General features: G+C 45.7%; 1 protein-coding gene across 1 annotated transcript in view; it reads left to right on the forward strand.

Moving 5' to 3' along the window:
- ADD2 (adducin 2) overlaps positions 1-24778 on the forward strand; it is a 111297-nt gene that overhangs the window by 55726 nt on the left and 30793 nt on the right. Inside the window, exons 3-9 of the mRNA XM_034953353.3 lie at positions 5866-6082; positions 7838-7976; positions 15854-16005; positions 16448-16528; positions 19700-19849; positions 21323-21466; positions 24141-24239. Coding sequence (XP_034809244.2) covers positions 5900-6082; positions 7838-7976; positions 15854-16005; positions 16448-16528; positions 19700-19849; positions 21323-21466; positions 24141-24239 — 948 coding nt within the window. The 5' untranslated portion in view covers positions 5866-5899. The remainder of the gene's footprint in view (positions 1-5865; positions 6083-7837; positions 7977-15853; positions 16006-16447; positions 16529-19699; positions 19850-21322; positions 21467-24140; positions 24240-24778) is intronic.

Genomic DNA, 24778 nt, shown 5'->3' on the forward strand with positions numbered 1-24778 from the left:
TTTTTGTATTTTTAATAGAGACAGGGTTTCACCATGTTGGCCAGGCTGGTCTCGAACTCCTGACTTCAGGTGATCTATCCGCCTTGGCCTCCCAAAGTGCTGGGATTACAGACATGAGCCACTGCACCCAGCCTATCTTTATTTTGTTCAAGTAAAACTGGAACAATAATATCGACCTCATAAATTGGTCCTGGGGGCGAAAATACATCATGAATAAAAGTTGCCTGGTAATATTATGTCACCAATTCCCTGTCATCAGCTGGCTGTCCTACAATTCAATTCAATTCTGACATGAACTACCCCAAGTTGAAGGGCACACAAGCTAACTACTACAAGATAAAGGACAAGGTCACCAATATGACCATCCCCACCTCAGGCACCAGCCACAATTGGGGTCCCCAGGTCACCCACGCTTCCAACTGACTTGGCTATAAATTTAGGAGTTCCCATGACCCCTCTTCAGGTTCAATAATTCATTAGAATGAGTCACAGAACTCACCGAAAGTATGGTACTTGCAATCATATTTCAAAGGGTCCAACTCTGGAACACCCACATGGAAGAGATGCATGCATAGGTCAGGGTGTAAGGTGGGGCACACAGAGCTTCCGTGCTCTCTCCTGTGGAATCCAGGCCCATAACTCTCCCAGCACATCAATGTGTTCACCAACTAGGAAGTTCCCCCACACCTTGGTGTCCAGAGTTTTTTTTAAAAATCAAGGGGCATTTGTTACACCTTGGTGTCCAGAGTTTTTTAAAAAATCAAGGGGCATTTGTTACAGAGGCATGAGTGGTTAAATCATTTGCCACTTGTCTGGACTCAATCTCTAGCCCCTCTCCCCACTTTGGAAGTGTTGGGATTGGTGGGGGGTGGAGCTGCTGCTACAGGCTTCTAATCATGTGCTTGGGTTTTCTGGGGTGGCTAGACCCTTCCTTGAAACCAAGGGCCTATCATAAGTCACCTTATTAGTATAAACTCAGGTTCAGTTGAAAGAGGCTCATGATGAATAACAAAAGACATTCCTACTGTCTTTTGGGCATTTTAGGAATTCCAAAGGTTTTTGAAACTCTGTGCCAGGAACCAGGGACAAAGATGACATATAGTCTTTCTTATGTCACACCTGGCTCATCACACGCTGGTCTCCTCTGATCTTCAGCATCCTGGTGAGCTTCTTTTTTGTGATATCGAGGTTGACCTGTTCCCATTATCTGGTTGGGAAACTGGGCATTCTCAGTCTTTTTCTGGATGTTCTTCTTTTTGTCGATGTAGCTCAAGATTGAATTAGTTTTTTAGACTAAAACACATAATTACAGTTATTTAGTGTGCACCTGTTTATAATTGAATCACAAGCCTCTCATTACTTGAATTCCTAATGCTAAGATGACTTAAGCCCCTCAATCACACATAATAAGAGTAAATAGTTAATAGCACTTGCTATATACCAAGCCCTGTTTTAAATACTCCACATACATTAACTTCACTAATCCTCACAAGTACGTTTCAAGGTAGTTAATTTACTACAGTCCCCATTTTATATGTGGGGAAATGGAGGCACAGAGCAGTTAAGTAACTAGCTCAAGATTACACAGATAATAAGTGGCACAGCTGAGATTTGAACCCAGGTAGTCTTGTTCCAGAGTCTGTGCTTTTAATCGCTAAGCCATTCTGCACATAACTTTTTGGAGACAGAAGGAAGGAGCACAAGAGGATGCCTGTGATTCACAAAGCCAAAGGGTTGGCTCAGGCCCCTGCTGTGATGGTGATGGAGTCAGGGCTTCCATGTCCTACACCACCCCCATCGGAGTACCTCTGGAGCAACCCTCTGGGGCAGGGCTCTAAGAAGGGAAGGCAGGCCCTGGGGCATAGCGGTGTGAGCTCCTGTCCATCAGGCCCAGAGCTTCTTGCTTCTTTGTACTTCAGGGAGGGCAGAGCTACTTCACAGCCTTCACAGACCAGTTACTGGGGAATGCAACCACTCCATGGGGAAGGGGAGAGGGTCAACCTTTTCCTGCCTGGAAGGCTCAGTACAAGGCTGTGCTGGCCAAAATGATCCCAGTCCCAGAGAAGCTGAGAGTTCAGTTGGCTTAGAGCCTGGAGTCCTAGGGAGCACAGGGGGCTCACATGCCTATGCTCACATCCAGTGTACTCACTGGGGAAGGGGAGTTGCTTGTTGCTGTTTTAAAAATAATATCAAAGGTTCAGGGCTTTGAAAGTGCCAAAGAGAATTAATTTACTATGATGAGTCACTAAACAGAGAAGGAGTGGGATTCGATGAGGTGATGTCTCTGGAAGAATTTTGTTCTGCCGTGCTGCCTGCCCAGAAGAATCTGAGTGGGGGCCACATGTCTGTGTGGCTCTGATGCAGTTCTATTATGTTTGACTTTGTCATCCCTTCTTATCCTCAAGGTCCAGGGATGAGGTTGGGTGTGAGCATGATAGAGGTGAAATATTCTTAACTAACGCCATGCACATGGGACTGACTGGAATCCACAAGGCCAATGTGTGTTCTTTGCAGATGTTTCTCTTTTGGCATCTGACTTGTGGGAGAGACTCTGGGGGAAAGTGGGAAGGTCTCTTGCTCCAGGAAACCCAGATCCTCCATGCTTCTGCCTTTATTACATGAATGTATCTGTCTCCAACTCAGATAAATCATAGAGTGTCAGAGCTAGAAGGGACCCCAGAGGTCATTTGGTTCATTTTCCGATTTAGAGCTGGGCAAAGTGAGACCCAGAGAGAGGCAATGACTTGCCCAAGCCCATGCAGCTACTGAGTGACAGATAGGGGCAAGATTGCAGGTCCCTGACTTCTAGTCTAGAGCTCAGTCCACCAGCAACATCCCTGACTCAATCATTCTTTTTCCATTCAGATGAAAGGAAAGGGTCTGGATTTAAATGTTGCCAAGTATGACCACAACCATTCTAGCAGCCTGCCAAATCTGTTCCAAAATCTTTCTTTACAGAATCTTTTTTTTTTTTTTTTTTTGGCTCCCACTCCCAGCAGACCCCTTCCTCTACCTCCGACCCTTCATCTCCGTCCCCTATTATCAAATATTTTGTCAACACTGCTGGTAAGTGTGGTGCTGGTTGGGGGAGATCAGGTAAGGGCTTTCATAAGAAGATGACTAACTAGTGGAATGATTAAGATCATAGGTCCTGGTTTGGCAGCTTTGCAGAAGTGGGCCATGGTGGCATTTGGAGCACTCCCACTGCCTGTTAAAAGAAAAATTTTAGACGAATTAAACTTAACAGAGTTTGAGCAAAGCATGATTCAGGAACTGGGGAGCCCTCAGAACCAGAATGGTTTCTGAGTGACTCTGAGGCTGCCACATGATTGGATACATTTATGGACAGAAAAAGGAAAGTGACCTACAGAAAATGGAAGTGAGATACAGAAATGGCTGGATTGGTTACAGCTTTGTATTTGCTTTATTGGAATAGTGTTTGAATAGTTGGCCACCTGTGATTGATGGAAGCTCAGCTGCTGTGGTTGGCTGAGACTCAGCTACTTGTCACAAGAGTAGGTTACAGTCTATTACACATCAAGTTGGGTTACAGTTTATTATACGTGGAAAAGCCCTTAGGCCACACTTAAAATATGTAGGGAGGCAGCTTTAGGCCAAACTTAATGTAACATGTCCCAGGCCAAGTGTATGATAGCAGATGGTGGTTTGAACGAGGGGAGGGGCCTAGATAGCTATGGGACTTGGCCTGTGATATGAGAGTCAGATTACGTGAGGTTTTGTGCCATCTTATGTCAGACTTGCTAGAAATGGCCAACACCTGGAATGGATGCCTTCCATTACATGTTGCAACCATTAACATCTAAACTATAGATATTTCAACCGAGGCTGCTCACTAGGGATTAGGGAGCTTTTGAAAAATCCTGATGTCCAGGTCATACCTCAGACTAATTATATTAGAATATCTGGCATCAATAGATTTTAAAGTTCCCAGGTGACGCTATTGTGCACCCAAGGTTGAGAACCACTGCTCTAGGCTGAGGGCTCAGGCCATCAGCTGACCCTTGAGGAACTCTGTCCATGCGCCTTCCCTTGAACGAACTGTTTGCCTTTCCCCTAGAGGAAGAATGCAAACAAGAACAACAGGAAACCATCTGTGTATTCTGGGCTGATGAGATGGCCTTCCACTGTCCTCCAAGCTTATCTATGGCATCATTCTCCCCTCACCCCACCCAGAGAGACTGCAAAGGTAGAGTGTGGAGTTCTGGTAGAATGTGGAAGAAGAGGTTACAGGCAGCTCAGGGACAACAAGAATATGCTCTACTGGACATCAGCAAAGCCTCCTTTGTAATGAGCTTCTGACCAGAATCAAGGGTAGGCTGGGGCCAACAGGACTGCTGGAGCAAGGCCGGAGGAAGCCAGGACTGGCCAGCCATGGGCAAAGGGCAGATCAGGACCTGGGAGGCCAGGAGTCTTCTCCCAAAGAACAAGAGAGCATTCCATCTCCTCGTGGAATGGGAGCCCCTGGAGGTAAAGCAAGGGAGTGGCAGGTTATGGATGAGAACCCAGGTGTCCTGGTCCCTTGTAATGCTCTTTTATTTGTATCTTCCCATATATGTTAAAAAGCTAATTATTGTTCAGCCAAAGTACATGCTGCCTTCTGCTGAGAAGAGAATCAGCCAGCAGGGAGAAGGCCAACGCTCTATAAGGCCACCCTGGATGTTGAAGGGGCAGAGCACCGATTTGAAGGCCTTGCAGTGCCGACACAGGAAAGGAGACTGGCTTCGCCAAATTCCCACAGCCGGGAAGTGAAGCCCGGAACTGCAGGCTTACTCTTCAGAAGGGCTCCAAGATAGCAACAGAAAACTTTTCTTCATTCATCATTCACGCATTTTAAAAAGTATTCTTGATTAGAAAAAATCCACAGGTTTCCCCCAGCTTGACTCTCCAGAGGCTGTCGTGGTCCTTGCTCCAGGGAGCAGGTTTACACGCAGCACGTGGGGCTCTGGCAGCCGGGCAGCATGGCACCCTGCAAACCATATTTAGTTGTTGTTTCTCAACATGAGTTGAATGGGATTGGAGAGAAAATAATTTTCCATTAATAAAGTTGCACACCTCTTTTTAAACTTGGAATAAGAATCTGATTCTGCATTAAAGCAAGTTTCAGAAAAACAGATTCACCAATAAATTCCTTTCCAGGGGCCAGAGCGAAGTTTAAGTTGTAAAGAAAAGCATTGGGCAAAGCGCTTCCCACGTTTCAGTAGTTCCTGTGCTCTTTTAGTAGTAGTCTTAGTAGGCCCTGTTTAATAGTAGTGTTCTTTTGTGAATTTCCCACCATAATTTTTTTTTCTTTTTAGTTCTGTGGTACGTGTGCAGGATGTGCAGGTTTGTTACATAGGTAAATGTGTGCCATGGTGGTTTGCTGCGCCTATCAACCCATTACCTAGGTGTTAAGCCCAGCATGCATTAGCTATTTCCACCATAATTTTTGAGGGGCCTTATTAGAGGGTTTCCATTTTAGATGAAGTACTGATTTCCAGTAAGTAGCTTACCACTGCATAGGTGCGCATCACAGAAATGCTCAACAAGGTCTGCAGGTCATGTTTCCATTCGGGGAACTCTCTACTCCCAGCCAAGTGTGACCATTTAAGGGCTGGCTAGTTGGGGAAGGGAGTGGACACCTGAACCCATGTTTTTACTTAGTCTCATGGCACAGCAGCGCCCCTATAGATGGGTATATGGGGCCGCTGCTGGCGTCCTGCCCTCCTCCCCAGGCTCTGCCTCTACCATCCTAGGAACAGCCATACCCCACTGAGAATCCAACTGAACTTAGCCCTGTGCTCTGGGAAACGTGTACCCCGATGGGGAGCACCAACCTGACCGCATACCCTCTCCCCTTCTCTGTAGAGTTCCAGGAGCGAATTGCAAACCCACCGGGAAAATGAGCGAAGAGACGGTCCCCGAGGCTGCCTCGCCGCCGCCCCCGCAGGGGCAGCCTTACTTTGACCGCTTCTCAGAGGACGACCCCGAGTACATGCGCCTTCGCAACCGGGCGGCGGACCTGCGGCAGGACTTCAACCTGATGGAGCAGAAGAAGCGCGTCACCATGATCCTGCAGAGTCCCGTGAGTGGGGCTGACCCGGGCGGGAGAGGGCGCAGGGGGCGCTGGCTCTTCAGGACGTGTACCCACCCGAAAGATGAGTAACTCCTCTTTCCCTTGCTCAGGGTCAGTAGAAATGTAAGCCCACTGAGCAAGACGGATCTGGTCACCTGGGGCCTTGACACTCTCCCTTGTAACTGGTGGATGGCAGAACCTGGCTTGTGTGCGGCAGTTTGGCTTGGTGCGGGGGGAGGTGGGATGGAGACAGGAGTCCCCCTCAGTTTCCTGTGCCCCTTCGGAGCCTCAGTTCCCAGTCTTCCCTCCTCACCGAAAGCTATGACAGTGAACGGACAAATCCATGTAAACTGGAGACCAGCAGGGTGCCAGGAGGAGGGCTTGGGGCTCCCTTTACTGAACACCACAAAGTAAGAACTTTCTGTCGGGACAAATGAAGCTTTGACATGAATGGGATGGGGCTGAGGAGAGCCTGGAAGCCCCAGGAGGTGGGTAGAGTGGAGGGCTCAGCCGGGCTGTGGGATGGGGTGCGGGAAGGGAAGGCAAGTCGGGATCAGTCACGTCCCTCCTTACTTGGGGCCAGTTGGTTCCTGCCTGGCATGGACACAGCTCCTCCTTGAGGCAGGTAGTGCCTTGAGAAGGCCAAAGCATGGGCCCTGTGGACCACTGAAGGCAGAGGGAGATCACTGTGGTGGAGGCAAGAGGGGTCTGACTGAGGAAGAGCTTGGGGGGCCTCAGGAATCAGCCCATGATCCTAAGGATCGGGAAGCCCAGGGACAGAGTTGGCATCTCCAATTGCTTGCCAGGATGGGCTCAAGAGATGCGAGCCGCTCTGCCTTGGCCTTCTGGGCTCCAGAGAGCCAGGGCCTGTGCAGGGGCTGTGTGAGGCCCTGGCTGGGAGCCATGGTGCATACTCAGGCCACACAGAGCAGCTCCAGGGAATGGGCCGAGGTCCAATATCTGTGCCCAGATATTGTGTTGGGGAGCTTGGAGGAATATGGCAGATGCTGAAAGCATTGGGGTGAAGAGCCTCTGGGAAAACCCCCAGAGTGTGACTAGGAGGGGTGGCAAGGGGGTTAGGAGAGGCGGCAGAGTTAGCACCAGCCCAGATTTCAGGGCTCAGGCAGTAAATAGGGGTTGGAGGAGGGTCTGCTTCCTTCTGTCCTTTTACAGGTTGGCCAACACACCTAAGTGGCCCCCCATTTCCTCCTGAGTGTTTTCTCCTGCCACCTGGTGGGCAGGATTCCTTGCTTATGGCTTCATGGTCTGAAAAGCCAGGCTTAGAGTTGGACATCAGGAGTGGAAGCGACCTCAGAGGTCATCAAATCTTCCTGTTCTTCCTCCTACCCTTTCATTAAGCACATGAGGAAACTGAAGCCCGAAAGAATCACAGGCATCGCTAATGGAGAGGGATGGTGGCTCTCTCCATTCAGTTCTGCCTAAAAAAAAGTCCTTCATTACTAAAGTGAAGTCCTGTGGGGAGGGGTCTTGGCCCTCATTTAGACACAGAAAGGACCTGGAATCTGGATTACTGCCCACAGGGCAAGGGAACACAAGATCCATTCCCAGCATTTCTTTGTTGCTTCCCATACAGCAATTCCTGAGGTCCTAGTGGAACTGCTCAGTGTCCCCTGTAGCTGGGGACCCTGAGCATGGCCCTGACCTAGCTGACCTAGGGGCAAGGGGTGGGCACTTGGAAGAGCTCATTGTTGGGCAGCTGTGTGATAGGCTATGGGGGGACAAGCACCTTGGGGCCTGCTTCAGTCTTTCAGGGAGGAGCTGGAAGGCCTCATCCAGGAGCAGATGAAGAAGGGGAACAACTCCTCCAACATCTGGGCCCTGCGACAGATCGCGGACTTCATGGCCAGCACCTCCCACGCAGTCTTCCCAACATCTTCCATGAGTATGTGGTGTCTGGGGAGCTGCCAGGAGCAGAGGTGGAGGGGAGGGTGGGGTGGGGAAGAGAGGGAGGAGCAGCAAGAAGCATCTGGTTGCCAGGCTATGGAGTAAGCAGCCTATTGTGTTATCAGGCCTTGGGGAGCTCAGCAGCAGCCAGAGAGGTACCTGGCTCTGCTTCTGATGTTGCTGCAAATTAAACGTCCACAGAAAAATTACCCCAATGCCAGGAATAAGAGGGTGGAGGTGACTTCAGTGGATGGGAAGAGACCACTGAAGCCTGTGTTTCCATGCCCCACTAGACAGGCCAAACTGACTCCACAGATGAGGGCTGAGAGGAGCCAGCCAGGGCTATGCAGGAAGCCACCCTCCTGGGCTGTTATGCTCTGCCCATAACGTTTAAAAAACAAGCATCAAAAAATAACTCCCCCTCAATAAGATTATTACAGGGTTATGGCTGAAAACTGTGAAAATAACCAAGAAAGGGAAGCAGAAATCATTCTACTGTGTTCTTAAAGCCCTCATATTACTATTCTTAATATTTTGGTGAACATATATCCTTCCAGTCCTTTTTTTCTTAACATATATAGATTATGCAAACACAAATGTAATCACATAAAATATGGTTCTATAATATAATTTTTGGTGGATACATGCTATTTAATAAATTTCCCATTGTTGGACTTTTAGGTTATTTCCAACTTTTTCTGTTAGGAACAATGCAATAAACATCCTTGTAAATAAACCTGAGATTATATCCATGATTATTTTCTTAAGATAAATTACTAGTAGAATTGCTGAATTGAAGTACATGCATGCATGTTTTAAAGACTTTAATGCAGAATGGCAGATTACATCCTTTCTCCAAATGGATCCAATTTACGTTCCCAACAGTAATGCGGTAGAGTGCCCATTTCCTCTACCCTGGTCCATAGTGTATACTACCATTTGTTTCATCCTCCTGATTCAGTAGGTGACAAATAATACTTTATTTGTGTTTTAATGTGCATTTGTTTGACTACTGATGAGGTTGGATATATTAATGTATTTTCACATACATATTGGACATGATTTTCTTCCTTTCTCTCTTTCTCTTTCTCTCGTTCTCTCTTTCGTTTTCTTTTCTTCTTCCTTTCCTTTTCCTTTTCTTTCCTTTTTCTTTTCTTTTCTTTCTTTTCTTTTCTTCTTCCTTTCCTTTTTCTTTTCTTTCCTTTCTTTCACGCAGAATCTCACTCTGTTGCCCAGGCTAGAGTGTAGTGGTGCAATCTCAGCCCACTGCAACCTTCCAGGCTCAAGCACTCCTCCCACTTCAGCCTGCCAAGTAGCTGGGACCACGGGCATGCACCACATGCCTGGATAATTTTTGTATTTTTTGTGGAGACAGGGCTTCACCATGTTGCCCAGGCTGGTTTCGAACTTCTGGGTTCAAGTGATCCACCCACCCCGGTCTCCCAAAGTGTTAGCATTACAGACGTGAGCCACCGTGCCCGCCCCTGACTTTCTTTTTATAGTAAATTGCCTTTTTACATCCTTTGCCTATTTTCCTATTAGTGTATTATTTTCTTATAGATTTTTACATTTTTATAAAGTAAAGCTGTTTCTCTATTATCTGTCAAATATATTGCTTTTTTTTTCCCCAGTTTCTCCTTTGTCTTTTAGTTTTGTCCATGGCATTTTTTTTTTTTTGTCTTGTAGAATTCTTTAGTTTCTTTGTAGCAGAAACCATTGTAATTTTCCTTTGTGTGTTCTGCTTTTGATTGCATGCTTAGAAATACCTTTCCCATGTTTCATCATCTGATGGAACAAATACCCTTAATTATGCATTTGTCAATTTTCCTCAACTGTTTGTACAAGTTTATTCTTTACAATAACTTTAGGCCAGACACAATGGTTCATGCCTGTAATCCCAGCACTTTGGGATTACAGCAGGTGGATCACCTGAGGTCAGGAGTTTGAGACCAGCCCGGCCAACATGGTGAAACCCTGTCTCTACTAAAAATATAAAAATTAACCAGGCATGGTGTTGCATGCCTGTAATCCCAGCTACTTGGGAGGTTGAGGCGGGAGAATTGTTTGAACCCTAGAGGTGGAGGTTGCAGTGAGCTGAGATTACACCACTGCACTCCAGCCTGAGCGACAGAGCAAGATTCTATCTCAAAATAGCAAAAACAAAAATCACACTTTAGAATTATTTTATCAAGTCCCCCCATTGACCTTAAAAATTCCTTTTGGGATTTTGATTGGGATTACATTAAATGAATAAATTGATTTGGTGAAGAATTTATAAATTTATAATTTTATATTAGAATGTAAGCTCTGTAGGGGAAATTTGTAAGTTTGGTCCACTGCTATATCCTTTGATTTAGAATGTATCTGGCACATAGTAGGTACTTTAAAATATTTACATGAGTGAATTGTAAATCTTTTCAGAAATGAAATATGTCTTTTATTTATTTAAGTCTTCTTTCATATCCATCAGAGAAGTTTAATAATTATTTTCATGTAGTTCTTACTAATTTCTTATGAAGTTTATTCTGAAATTTTTAAATAACTTTGTTATTTTAAGTGAATCTTTATCCATTCTATTTTCTTTCTTGTTATAGTTCTCATTTAAGATAAATTGTTAGAGATATATATACACATATAAGTGTGTGTGTGCATGTGTGTATACACTAGCCCCTTATTGAACTCTTATTTAAATTTTAATATCATCTCAGTTAATTCTTTTGGGTGTTGTATATACAAAAATCACATAACCTGCAAATCATGATCATTTTGCTTCCTTCATTTCAACATTTACCCATTGGTTTATTTTTCCAGTTTTCTCATTGCATCTGTTAGAATTTTCAGAACAATGTTTAATAATAGATTAGTTATCCTTGTCTTATTTCTGACTTTAATGGAAGTTGTTTTACCACAAGAGTTTGAGACAATTATTTTTTATCGTGTTGAGGAAATATCTTTTTATTCTAGTTCACTATGAGTTTTTCTCAGGAATGGATGTTGAATGTCATAAAATACATTTTGGCCATTTATTGGTTTTTTTTTCCCTTGAACTATTGACGTGATGAGTTTTAGTAACAGATTTCTGAGTATTGAACTCCTTTTTCATTACTGAAATAAATCATTCTTGGTCTTGATGCATTCTTTTGAAAATACCCTTCTGTATTTGATTTTCCAGAATTTTATTAAAGATTTTTGCATTCATATTCACACATGAGATTGGTTAGCAGTTCACTTTTTGGGCAGTCTTTACCTAGTATTGATACCATGACTGTAATTTCATAACATGAATCAAGGTGATTTCTCTCTCTTTTTTACCCTGATATAGTTTAAATAAGATAGGAAATCTCTGTTCCTTGAGATTTATTATTCACTTAGAATGTCATCTAGATCTGGAATATTTTTAGGGATTTTTGATGTTTTTGTCCTCAGTTTCATCTGGGGTTTTAAAATTTATTTTGCTGCTTCTTGGTTAAGTTTTCGTCATATATTTTGTGTAAAATAAACCATTTTATGGAGTTTTTCAAAATTATGAGAGTCATTTACAGTATTATTTTTATCATTCAAATTTCCTGCTAAAGTAGATGAGATAACATCCCATTCTCATTCCTGGTGCTATGTAAATTTTTGCTTTCTCTTTACTGACCAATCTAGATATTTGTTTATTCATAGATCATCTCACATAAGCCAATTCTTGGATTTACTTATTGGTCCTGTTATTCTTTCTGCTTCCTGATTCATCAGTTTTATTTCTATATTCATTAATCCTTTTCCATAACTTTTCTATTTTGTTATTTATGTATTTTCTAGAGTAGCATAAAATGTATTTATTTTTATACTTAATTCAATAATAAAGACATTTAAGGCTATAAATTTTTTTCTATGAGTATATGTTTGGCCTTATCTCAGGAATTTGACACATAGTAATTATTTTATTGTTAATTTCTAAATAGCTTGCAGTTGCTGTTTGGACTTTATTTTTCTTCTAAGAGCTATCTAGGAGTGTTTTCTTATTTCCAAGTCGTTGAATGCTTAGTCTTTTAAAGGTTTGCTAATAGCATTGGATTTTATTGCATTATGTTTAGAAAATGTGGCCTATTTAATTTCTGTGTTGGAGATGTATTCAGGTATTCTTTGTGGCCTAATAATATCATTTAAAAATGATAATGGGTATATACCATCTCTATAGCATGGTATTTAATCTATATTTTTGTCTTAATTTGATTTTGTAAAAAATTTTCTCCCATTACATTTGATTTCTGTTCATTTCTCTTGGTATTTATGATAGTTTTTGCTTTCTATGTCTTGAAATATTCACGGCATAAGCATGACTGATAGTTATAGCTTCGTTATTGATTGCATCTTTAATTCATATAAAATGACCTATAAAATAGCTTCTTTGTATAAGAGAATATTGTTTTGCCCAACTTCTATTTTGATAATAGTGTGATGACCTCTGCGTAGTTTTTGTTTATATTTGCCTGGTGTATTTTTGATCTTCCTTTTATTTTTACCTCTTTGGAGCCACTTTATTTTAGTGGGGGTTTTTTTGTTTTGTTTTGTTTTTGAGACAGGATCTTGCTCTGTCTCCTAGGCTGGAAAGCAATGGTGCAAACACAGCTCACTGCAGCCTCAACCTCCTGGGCTCAAGTGATCTTTCTGCCTCAGCCTCCCAAGTAGCTGGGACTACAGGCATGTGCCACCATGCCTGGGCAATTTTAAAATTTTTTGTAGAGACGAGTTCTCACTATGTTGCCCAGGCTGGTCTGAAACTCCTAGGCTCAAGCGAGTTTTCTGCATCAGCTTCCCAGAGTGCTGGGACTGTAGGTGTGAGCCACTGTGCCTGGCCTGTTTTTATTTTTTGTAAACTTCCTATAGCATTGCCATCTGACATTCTGTGGCTATAACAGAGAAATGGGATAGCCAATTTTTTTGGTTCCTTTTTAGGTCGCCAAACATTTTTTTTCTAGATGCTTATGGATATTTTCCCCTTATCCCTGTATTTCAGAAATGTTACCAGGAAGCATATAGTTGTAGGTTTGTTTTTTTTTTATATGAACTTTCCCCATAATCAGTGAGTACTCACATGCGCAGGTCTTTTTTTTTTTCAGTTCAGAAAATGTTTCTTCTACCATATTCACATGGCTTATCTATAGCCGGGCTCTCTGGTTTTTATCTCCCAAATCTGTCATATTCTCTACCATCCTTTCCATGTCTGTCATTATACTCTTCCTCCTGAGAAAGGAATAGGGCTGACCAGCATTCCCATTGCCTCACCAATCAACATCTGTCAGGAAGACAGAGGGATGCCTGGAAATCTGCTTGGTACATATCCAGGATATCTGAGTCAGGGATGTGGAGAGGGGAAGTTTCAAGTACCATGAGTTCAAGCCCAGATAGGTTGTTATCTGTCTAGCTCCATTTGCCTTAGAAATTGGGGTTTTGAGCATCAGTGTGCCCTTAAGTCTTAGCTTTCAGGGACCATGGTGAGTTTTCATCTTTTTCTGTGTTTTCTTGGGTACTTTGACTAAATGGCTCAGTTAGATCTGATTTATAAACGTGACATTTAGCCATCCTAACTTTCGTGAGGCCAATTAGAATAAGCTTTTAAAAACTTGTTGTAATATTATTTTCTTTTTAAAATGGATACCTAATAGTTGTACATATTTATGGGGTACAAGCGACATTTTTATATATAAATAATAATATGATCAAATCAGGATAATTGGAATAACCATCACCTCAAACACTTATCATTTATTTATTGGGAGCATTCCACATCTTTTCTTCTAGCTGTTTTGAAATACACTATGAATTCTTGTTAACTACAGTTGCCCTATTGTACTTTCAAATTCTAGAACTTATTCGGTCTGTCTGTGTTTTTGTACTCATTAATCAACCTCTCTTCATCCCACCTCTCTTGAGACTCAGAGCAGGGGATCGGGAGCTCCTTTTGAGCCCTCCTGTTCTCTTCTTCTTCTGCCCCTTGTACCTGTGGGTGAGGTCATCCTCTTAGTTGAACCTCCACGGGGTTGGGGAGAGGGACTGTCTTTGATACAGACACAGATGATGTGATGGGGTGAGTGTTTTCAGACCTGTTCTGGCCCCCTGGCCATCACTGGGGCCCCATGGTTATTTGTAGGAGAAGTATTCAAAGAACTGTGGTATAGACTATATAGACCTCCCAACATCAGCCCCACCTGCCCGCCTTTGCCTGGGGCCCTGTGCTTTTGACATGCCCTCCTTGCTGCTAGGCATGAAGCAGAGAAGTAATTTCTTGTCTGGGGAACCCACAGAGGGGAGGAGGCAATCCCAAACTGGTCAGTTTGAATTAGAAATCCTTAACTTTGGAAGTTTGTTGTTCTCCTTGGCAGTCTAACTAGGCTTTTGGACCACTGCTGTCCCTGCTATCTGTGTTTGCAGGGCACCTGCCCTGGAGCTGTATCACCTCTGGTTCGCAAGGCCCTCGTGTGCGTTTCCTGACATGGGTGATTCAAGGCCTGCTCTGCTCGCTGGATGTTGGCCCAGCACCCAGTCTGCCCTCGCTTTTGTAGACCACGTCATCACTTCCACTAATGGCACACTCGATGCAGGACATACATCGTACTGCAGCAAGTCTCACAGAGGTGGTAAAAGCTTCCAAAGAGCATCCTGAGCCATTAAAATCTTTGGTGGGAGCTGGGAGAGGCAGCATCAGGAGGCTCCCAGCCACACACCATTTTAAGCCAGAACCTTTCCTATTGATTCTCTTATTAGTTCCTAGATGCTGATTCAGGTGCTGGAGCTCAGATGCCCTCTGCTCCCTTCCTGAGGCATGTAGGCAGTGGTCATCATGGTTAACGGGATAGACTGGATGTCATATCCTAGACCCTTGCATGCCCTGAGGACAAGACTATCAAACCCTCTAGGCCCATTTCCAAATCCCTTCCACATCCCCTCAAATTCCCAGAAAGAACCACCGTATAGCTAAGGGACTGCATGCCCAGAGAGGAGCCTAGGTACCCTGCCTGAGGCCTCTGGGCTTTCAGCCAGCCACAGCTGCACTCACTTCCAGAAGTTTATGACTTGTTAGAAAAACTTGAGGAAGTTACTTTCAGGCTGATCTGGCTTTCTTTTTTTGGGAGGGTGTGGGGGACGGAGTCTCGCTCTGTCCCCAGGCTGGCGTGCAGTGGTGCACTGCAACCTCCACCTCCCAGGTTCAAATGATTCTCCTGCCTCAGCCTCCTGAGTAGCTGGGATTACAGGCGCGTGCCACCACACCCAGCTAATTTTTGTATTTTTAGTAGAGACGAGGTTTCACTGTGTTGGCCAGGATGGTCTTGATCTCTCGAGCTTGTGATCCGCCCACCTCGACCTCCCAAAATGCTGGGATTACAGGTGTGAGCCATTGCACCCAGTTCTGATCTGGCTTTCTGTTTTCCCTGTTTCTAAATCACAGAAAATGTGATTACATGGTGTCGTTAAAACAATGTAATAGCTGGTTTAATGACGAGTAACTTCTTCATTAATAATAACTGATGAAATATACCCATGTTTCCACTCAGAGATTTATTCTTGCTTTGATTCAGTGCCCATCTTCAGAGTTTATGGTAAGCTTGGCATTCCCAGAACCTGTGTGGCATTCCCAGAACCCTTCATTCTGTGGCCTTGAGACTTGCCATGATTTTTGAGCAAAAGCTTATCTGAATGAGCAGACTTTATTGGGCACAGACGTCGATTCTGTGGACTCCTCCCCCAGGTACAGGTCAAAGAATGTTTAATTCCCTGCCTGGGGAAGTCTCCTGTGCAGTTTTAGTGCCAGTGAGAATTTGGAGAACACTGGAGCAAGGAAGGGGAGGGCAGATGGGCCCTGGCCCTGAGAGAACTGCACTGTCCCTGCAGATGTCTCCATGATGACGCCTATCAATGACCTCCACACAGCTGACTCCCTGAACCTGGCCAAAGGGGAGCGGCTCATGCGGTGCAAGATCAGCAGTGTCTACCGACTCCTGGACCTCTATGGCTGGGCCCAGCTGAGCGACACCTATGTCACGGTGAGCAGAACACCCTGGAATTGGGTGGGGCACTGCATGTGGTCCCACAAAACCCAAAGGGAGAACTCCTGACCCTTGGCATGGCCATGGCACTGCTGGTGACCTTTGGCTAAAATGCACTGAACCCTTCCAAGTTTTTTAACCACTGTGGTCATTGATAAGGCATCCTGCCCAGCGGGCACTTCTTTGGATGGGAAGGAACTCCTGGATCCTATACTAGAGCTATGCTTGATCATAGTGAGTTCCCTTTTGTAGCTCCCTTTCCCCTGCTCCAAATAAAAGCTGAGTTCTTTTTATCTCTTATGGCTGGGGGGAGAGATAAGGGTTCATTAGAGGTGGACTTGGGTGCAGTAGATTCAGGGGAAGAGGGGATTCAAGCACAGTGTCCTTGGAAATGTCATCTCTCCCTCCTTGCCCCTGAGAACTTGTGTCTTTCCTCCAGTTGAGAGTCAGCAAGGAGCAGGACCACTTCCTGATCAGCCCTAAGGGAGTTTCTTGCAGTGAAGTCACAGCGTCCAGCCTGGTGAGTACAGTCCAGCATCACTGCCCACTCCTTATTGAAATGACAGCACTCTCTCTGTTCCCACAGTGCTAGGTCATCTCCAAATTGGTCACTGTTGCGCTGTGGAGCTCACAATCTGATAGGGCAGAGAAGACACATGGAACAAACTAAGTGTCCAGAGCATGATGCGACCAAGAGACCAATTGCCAGGAGGAGGTAGCAAGTGCAGTGGGAGGGAGGAGGGAGTGGAGATGGGCCTGGCATCCTCTCAGCAGACTCATGGGATGGCTACGCCTGGGATTAGACCACAATGGTTGGGAATGGGGGGCCTTTCTGGTTAGGGGGATACATTAGAATAAGAACCAAAGCAGCACGAGATTTGTCCAGCACTGGCACCATTAGAGATGCTTCTGGGTCCCTTTTCAGTGTTGCTCCTTTTAGATGAGGTAGAGGCTTGCAAAAGTTGCTTTAGTTCAGGAAATATTTCCGGTTGGGGAGAGGAAAGCAGTAGAAAGGACTGTCTTAGAAGCAGAAAAGGCCCAATCCTTCTCAGATACATGGGCTGTGGCTGCTGTGCCATGTACCTCGGAGAGGAGGACACTACCTTGGGGGCTTCTGCCAGGCTTGAGACATGCTCAGGTGTAGAGTGCAGCTACTCACTCAAAAGTCCAGGCTCAGCAAGTCATAGAATATCTAGGCAGGGCAGGACTTCTACCATGGCCAAGGCCACTTGAGAGGCAAGAAAGGAAACTGGTGCCCAGGGAGGGTAAGCAACTTGCACAAGGCTACCCAAGGAGGTGATGGCCAAGTCAGAGTTGGGACCACAGAGAAAAGGATGACACAGGCTCTGTCTGTAAGGTGTTCATGGTCTGGTTGGAGGAGAGAGGCGAGGTAATCAGCTATAAAAGCTCAGGGTTACCGAGTGTTCCAGTAGAGGTGAAGGAAGCTTGGGGAGCCTGGAAAGGGGCACCCTACCCCGCCAGGAGCTGTAGGAGAAAGAGGGAATGAGGGAGGAGGCATCTAGCTGAAACCATGGTGCAGGAGTGGAGTCAGTGGGATATGAACCAGCGGGGTAAGCAGACTTAGATCATGGTGGCAAGGAGAGGTTTGGCAGAGGTGACTGTGTCCTTAGCAGGAGTGCAGCATGCATCAAACCCAGATGCATATAAGAGCCCTGTGCATGCATTTGGGAAGACAGGCCAAGTCTGGCTCAAGTATTCAGTATCTGGAGGTGACCTTGGGTAGGGGATCGGGTCCAGGTGATAAATGGCATGGAAGATCCTGTTATGGTGCTTTGGCTTTATTCTGCTGGACACTCAGAGCCACTGAAATGCAAGCAGGGGAGTAATGCAAGCAGATTTCTGTTGTAGAAAGATCACTCTGAAAGCTGTGTAGAGGCCAACCGACACCTAGGTGGGGTTATTACAGCAAGCTGGGAAGGAAATTCCGGGCCTCTATGCTTAGTAGGCCTGCTGATCAGTTGGATTGGGAATATGGGATTGAGTTTGAGAAGCTGGTGGGACTTTCAAGAGATGTCAGTTGGCATTTGGTTATTCTAGGTTCAGAAGAGATGCAGGCTAGAGATACAGGTTTGAGTCATGGGCATGAGATGTTTATGAATTGTGTGTAGACATAGGGCTGCTGTGTGTGGTTGTGCAGTTTGTGCACTGCACAAGGGAGCCTGGCTAATGAGGAAGAGAAGAGAGGGTGAAATCCAACCTGTGGTCCACTCACTAAGTGTGTCCTAGCATTGGGCTTCTGTTTTGAATTTGCACAAAGGCAATACCCACACACCAAGCCCTATGTCCCTGGGCTGTCCTCAAGAGGGGGTACCTGCTTTCTCATTTGTACAAAGGCACCGTATGGGAGGGTGGCTGCTGTATTAGGCTGTGGAGGTTCTTGAATGACAACAGATCACACATCCAACAATGAGATATAAAATATGTAAGATCAGAGAGAGATCATCCGAGAGAGGGAATTCTAAACAGGCCACATGTCTGAGGAAGTGGGGGAGCTGGGCTGAGGGAAACCAGAGGGCAGCACTCCACACTTGGGTTTAAAGTACCTGAGGTGGGAGAGTTGCTGCAGCTTTTAGGGGTCACGCTGCTTTGAAGTCTGTGAAATTCACTTAAAATAGGATATTGTAAGTGGAGATTTGTTGAACATCTTCCTGATGCTTCTGTGTAAGCAAACGCCAGCAGCACATCCTTCCGCCCACATTAGAGTCTGTCTCCCTGCTTTGATACCCATCTTGTCTGCCTGGACTTTCTGGGGTGGGGGTGATGGGCAAGTTGAGGAACTGCCCTGTGTGCCACATTCAGGATGTCACGGGTGTCTCAGTTTTAAGGGCTAAAGTTGTCATGAGTTTTAGAGACTATCATCTGGCTTGTTAACGTCCAGGGAACAACTGCAGTCAGTGAAGTTAGGTTAACTTCCAGCTGCCGGGAGATTGCACTCCGGGAAGTCGGGGAGGTGTTCAGTGAGAGCGTACTGGGAGGGGCTGGCTTCAGGATTTGGATTTGTGCTGAGTGATTTGAGAGAGAGTTCTGTTTACCTTGGATTGTGGGCTCTCAGGACACAGGACATTCTGTGATTGAATATTTTACTACTTTTTATCCAGGAGGCAGGGGAGTGGGGGCACGGAGTGAGGCTAGAGCTGTCACTGGTAAAGCAGCCGCAGCCTCTTTGAGCCTCATTGAGAAAGGGCTCAGTGTAGACATTACTCCCCCTGGAAGGCCTCTCAGATGCTCCTTTTCTGATGGGATGAAAGACTCCCCCTGTCTCTGTCTAGAGAATTCTGTGCATGACTCTTTTCTAGCACTTTGCTACCCCATGTGTGGTCTGTGGATCACTTGAGAACTTGTTAGAAATGCAGGCTCTCAGGGCCCCCTCAGCCTCTGAATCAGAACCTGCATTTGACTGGGCTTCAGGTGATTCACGTGAACAAAGTCTGAGAAACTCTGCTCTCGCATTTCTCCTGCTGAATTATAATCGTCTGTGCTCCCGTTAGACTGTGCACTCACTGAGGGCAGGAACTGGTTTGTTTTCTTCCAACACCAAGTCCGTCATTGCTCATGGTGTCTGGAATGTGTGAAGACAGGTGGGCGGCACATGCTGGGCCCACCAGCTGGGAGAGGAGTGAGGGGCCTCGGCCACCCTGTTGCCATAAGTCTCTCTTCTTCCCTGGCGCAGATCAAGGTGAACATTCTGGGAGAGGTGGTGGAGAAGGGCAGCAGCTGCTTCCCAGTGGACACCACAGGCTTCTGTCTGCACTCGGCCATCTATGCAGCGAGGCCCGACGTGCGCTGCATCATCCACCTGCACACACCGGCCACAGCAGCGGTGAGTGGACTCCTTCTCAGCCACCCAAGGAAAGACGTAAGGCAGCCGAGGTTGTAGCAATCTCGTCACTTAAAACAGTCTGGAAAGATCTAGAACTCAGGCCAAGGTGAAGCGAGAGAACTCCCAACGTGGAAACGCCCAGCCTCTCCATCTTTCTGACTACTGAAGTCATAGCATAACATGAAGACATGGAATGTCTGTTCCATCGCATCCCCCACATACTGCATACACAAGCAGTACCTGCTAAGTTTCTACTCAGGTCAGTCCTGTTGGACCAAGGCGTGGGGCCTGCCCCCACGAAGCCAGGCTCTGGCAAGGAGATATCTTGACAGAGGACAACCAGTTAGTGGGAACCTGGACTGTGCCCGTTTTCCCATAGCTCAGGGTAGGCTGAGAGTAGGGGACGGAGCAAGCAAAACTGGGAAAGAATACAAAGAAGAGACTCAATGAGCAGGTTGTCCCCCTCTGATCATTTCTCCATGTGTACCTAAGACACTGCGATGTCACTTGGAAAGACGGCAGGCAGACAACCAGTTCTGGGTACTCCCCCCGAACCCTACCCTATCCTGCTGACCCCCAGGCCACACGTGTACAGGGACAGAGTAGGCTGACTTGTCATCAGCCCGTTTTCTCAGCAAAACACACTGGTTATGAGCATTCAGACTTTCCAGAATTTGGACTAAGATGTGAAGATGTATTTGTGCTGAGCATGCATCTTTGCAGAGCTCAGGGCTGAGTCAGGGCAGAATGAATGAAGGAGGGCAAGGGTTCTTCTAAACCTCTCCATGCTCCTTGCTAAAAAAATAAATAAATAAATTATTGCACACTCTGTCCACCATGAGCAGCTTACTTTTAATAAGTGGTGGGGGAATGTGTTTCAACCCTGGTCCCCAGCACTTGTATTGTCCTAGTCCCAGGGGCAAGAGATTGCTTTTGAAGTGGGACCTTTATATTGGGCAGCAAATAATTTCATTCATTTTAAAATGGGACTTTTCAATGGGCCTCTCTGTTTGTTAAAAATTGTGACCAAGTGTGCACTGAAACCAAAGCTGAGGGTCTCCAGCCTACCCCAAGAGATCTGGACTCTGCTTACCCTAGCCTGGTACAAACTCCACCACAGCTTGCCTCTTCCCAGAGTTGTATGACAAGAGCAAAGCTGTGTGTGAGGTGGGGGGAGTGGGAGGGGCAGCAATAGGTCTCTGGAGTGCATTCTTTCTAGCAATTCTAAAAGGTGATATGTTGACATGGCTGCTGTGAAAACAGTGATGGAAAGACACTGGAGCAAGCAGCGTGACACAACGCCCAAGCCAGGTGGTAGAGGAGCCCAGGCCTTTCTTGTGCCTGCTCCCCAACCTCACCCCTCACTCCTCACCCCTCACCCCTCACTGGCCCCCAGAGTAGAGCTGGACTGTGCTGCTCTGAGGAAAGGGCAGGGAGGGCTGCAGGTGCTAACCATGCCATTGTCTCTCTAAGGTGTCGGCCATGAAGTGGGGCCTCCTGCCTGTCTCCCACAATGCCCTGCTGGTGGGGGACATGGCCTATTATGACTTCAATGGGGAAATGGAGCAGGAAGCCGATCGGATCAACCTGCAGAAGTGCCTTGGACCCACCTGCAAGGTTAGCTTAGCTCTTCTGGGACAATAATCTAGAGTGGCATTGTCAAAAGCCAACATCACAAAAGTGACATATGTTCATTGGACAATAAGGGAGGGAGAGAGGGGGGGAAAAAAAAGAAAGATCTCTCTATCCCACTACCCTGAGATTTTGCTGTGTACCCCAAATATATTGAAATTTATATTTGCAAAACTAGGATCATAAAATAAGTTGTTTTCCCTCAGCAATATATAGTAATTACCTTTGTATGTTATTAAATATTTTCTCTATCACCATTTTAAATTATTAAATTTAATTAAATTATAGCACAACTATTCACAGACTTCATTATGGGAATAGTTGTGCTATAATTTACCTGAATACTCTTCTGTGGTTGAACATTAAAAGGTATTTTTCAGCTGGGTGCAGGGCTCATGCCTGTAATCCCAACACTTTGGGAGGCCAAGGTGGGTGGATCACTTGAGCCCAGGAGTTCAAGACCAGCCTGGGCAACATGGCCAAACCCTGTCTCTACAAAAAATACAAAAATTAGTGAAGCTTGGTGGTATGCACCTGTGGTCCCAGCTACTCAGGAGGCTGAGGTGGGAGGATCGATTGACCCCAGAAGGTGAAGGCTGCAGTGAGCTGTGATCACATTGCTATACTCCAGCCTGGGCAACAGAGTTAGACCCTGTCTCAAAAAAAAAAAAAATTTTTTTTTTTCTTCCTGAGTTTTTTCTTAATAAAAACAACACATTGATGAAAATCCTGTCAGCTAAATCTTTGTGTGAACTTGAGATGAGTTTCTTAGGATAAGTTCCTAGGGCTGCACGGGCTAGAACTCTCACTTCATGTCGCCAAATTGCCCCACACGGTTTGTTCACTCTTCCACCCCATGTCTAGGATATGAGAGTGCCACTTCCCTGCAGTCTCCCCAAACTTGAGTGTTGTCGCCTTTAGTTTTCCACCAGCTTGCAAGAGAAAAATGGAATCTTGTTGTTGCTTGACTGAACTCTTGAGCCCTGTTTTATAACAGCACATATTTGGGGATGGTTAGCTCAGTATGGCACAGCCACGGAGGCTAGTCTTGATTGATGGATGCTTTGCCGCTGTCCTGGCAAGGAATGCACTGCCTGAATCATTTCCCATGAGTCCCTGTCTTCTCATCTCTAACACAGTGAGGTATCCCACCTCTCTCTCCTGACATCCTCCAGAACATTATTTAGAGTGTGGGGAGAGGGATGAAATGTTCACATCTACGAAGTGCTACAAGAATTTGAGAGATGGGGTATTCGTTGTTTGTAGTACTTTTTGTGGGCCACAGCCATCGTCTCTTTCTGTTTCTCTGGCACTTGAGAGGAAAAAATACCAGCTGTTTTCAACAGGAGAGGATGCGATGTTTAGAGCCACCAGGCTTCAGCCCAGGCTCTGCCTGGAGACAGATCTGACACATGGATCTGTGTCCCAGCTCCCAGGCTGGTGTCATCTGGTTCCAGAGAGTTCTTGAGAGTAAAACCAACGAAGAAAAGTTTCGGAGGGAAGATGCAGTTGAACTTTGGGGAGTTGTGCTCTTGGTACAAATTCAGTTTGGGTTCCCCCACTTTTACTCACCTTTCCCTGACTGAGTCTAAAACATTGCACTAATAGTGAGAACCCCTGGCTTCTAGTTCAGATGCTTCCCCTAATTAGCTGAGAGACTTTCCGTTTTTGGTTTTTTTTTGAGACGGAGTCTTGCTCTGTCACCGACTGGGGTACAATGGTGCGATCTCTGCTCACTGCAGCCTCCACCCCCAAGGTTCAAGTGATCCTCCCACCGCACCCTCCCGAGTAGCTGGGACTACAGGCAGGCCCCATCACACCCAGCTAATTTTTTAATTTTTGTATTTTTAGTAGAGACGGGGTTTCACCACGTTGGCCAGGCTGGTCTCGAACTCCTGACCTCAAGTGATCTGCCCACCTTAGCCTCCCAAAGTGCTGGGATTACAGGCGTGACCCACCACGGCTGAGACTTTTAGTCTTTTCAGGCTTTTATTTTCTTTTCTATAAAACCGATGAGTTAGATGAGAAGGTCACTGTGGCCTCTTTCTAGAGCTGTGAGATCTGAGCTGACAGGGCCTTGTTGAGTTTATGGTGCAGAAACCTAAGACCCAAAGAGGTGACGTGACTCACCTGTTTCTGCAGGGCCACCTCTCAGAGAGCCACCCCCTGGGTTTTGACTCCCACGTCAACTAAGTCACAGGAGCAAGAGATTGCTATTGAGGTGGGAACTCTGTATTGGATAGCAAACAACTTCATTCACTTTAATATACACATCAGTTTTTCAAGCTTCTAAGCTTTCCAAGGCCTAAAAACCCAGGCATTGCCTAAAGAAATTGACCAAGCTATTTAGTCTCAGTTTTAAAATGCCTTTTCAATTTCAATTTTTAAAATGCCTAAAAACCCAGGCATTGCCTAAAGAAATTGATCAAGCTATTTAGTCCCAGTTTTAAAATGTCTTTTCAATTTCTTAGGGTAGATGCTTTGAGTTAAAATCCCATGTGGGGTAGCTTTGGGGTATTTGATTAGAGAACATAAGGAGTTGGGAGAAGGGGCCCTGGGATTGGTTGTGGAAGTTGATCTAAATAAAATGAAAAACCTCTCCCTCTTAACTAAAGTTTAGAGGACTTAAGGTTTTAATTGACTATTTATTTCTCTACAGATCCTGGTGCTAAGAAACCATGGAGTGGTTGCTCTGGGTGACACGGTAGAGGAGGCATTTTACAAGATCTTCCACCTGCAGGCTGCATGTGAGATACAGGTGAGCAAATTCTCCTGGAAAGTGGGCCCAGGAGTGGGCTCTGACAGGGGCCTGTGGGCAAACCTGGTGACCCTGTTGGCTGTGATTCAGGGAGTCTTTTGATCCCAGCCGTCTAAAAGCCTTGCCCTATTTCTCTACCTTGGCACCATCTTATCCCTCTAAAGTTTCACACTTAGGATTAGTTCTGTGGCTTTGAAAAATGCATCAACATTGTCTAACAAGCAATAAATACCCACTTCTTAGGGGTCAGTGCCCAGTCTGGGGAGCTGCCTGGGCTCATCAACTGGACAGTGGGAGCAACTGTAATAAGGCATAGAAATTTTTTACCATGCTCATATGTTACGTGGGGTATACCTGTTGCACCTATGCCCAACAGACACACAGGTAGGTGTTTGTTTGTTTGTTTGTTTGTTTTGAGGGGAGGGGGTTGGTTTGCAAAGGCCAGGGACATGGTCAAGTCCAGAAAAAGAAGCGGAAAGCAGACCAATCGGAGTGTTGACGTGGCAGCCTTAACAGCCAGGGCAACCCCAAGTGATGTC

Source organism: Pan paniscus, chromosome 12, assembly GCF_029289425.2.
Source record: "Pan paniscus chromosome 12, NHGRI_mPanPan1-v2.0_pri, whole genome shotgun sequence".
Taxonomy (NCBI): Eukaryota; Metazoa; Chordata; class Mammalia; order Primates; family Hominidae; genus Pan; species Pan paniscus.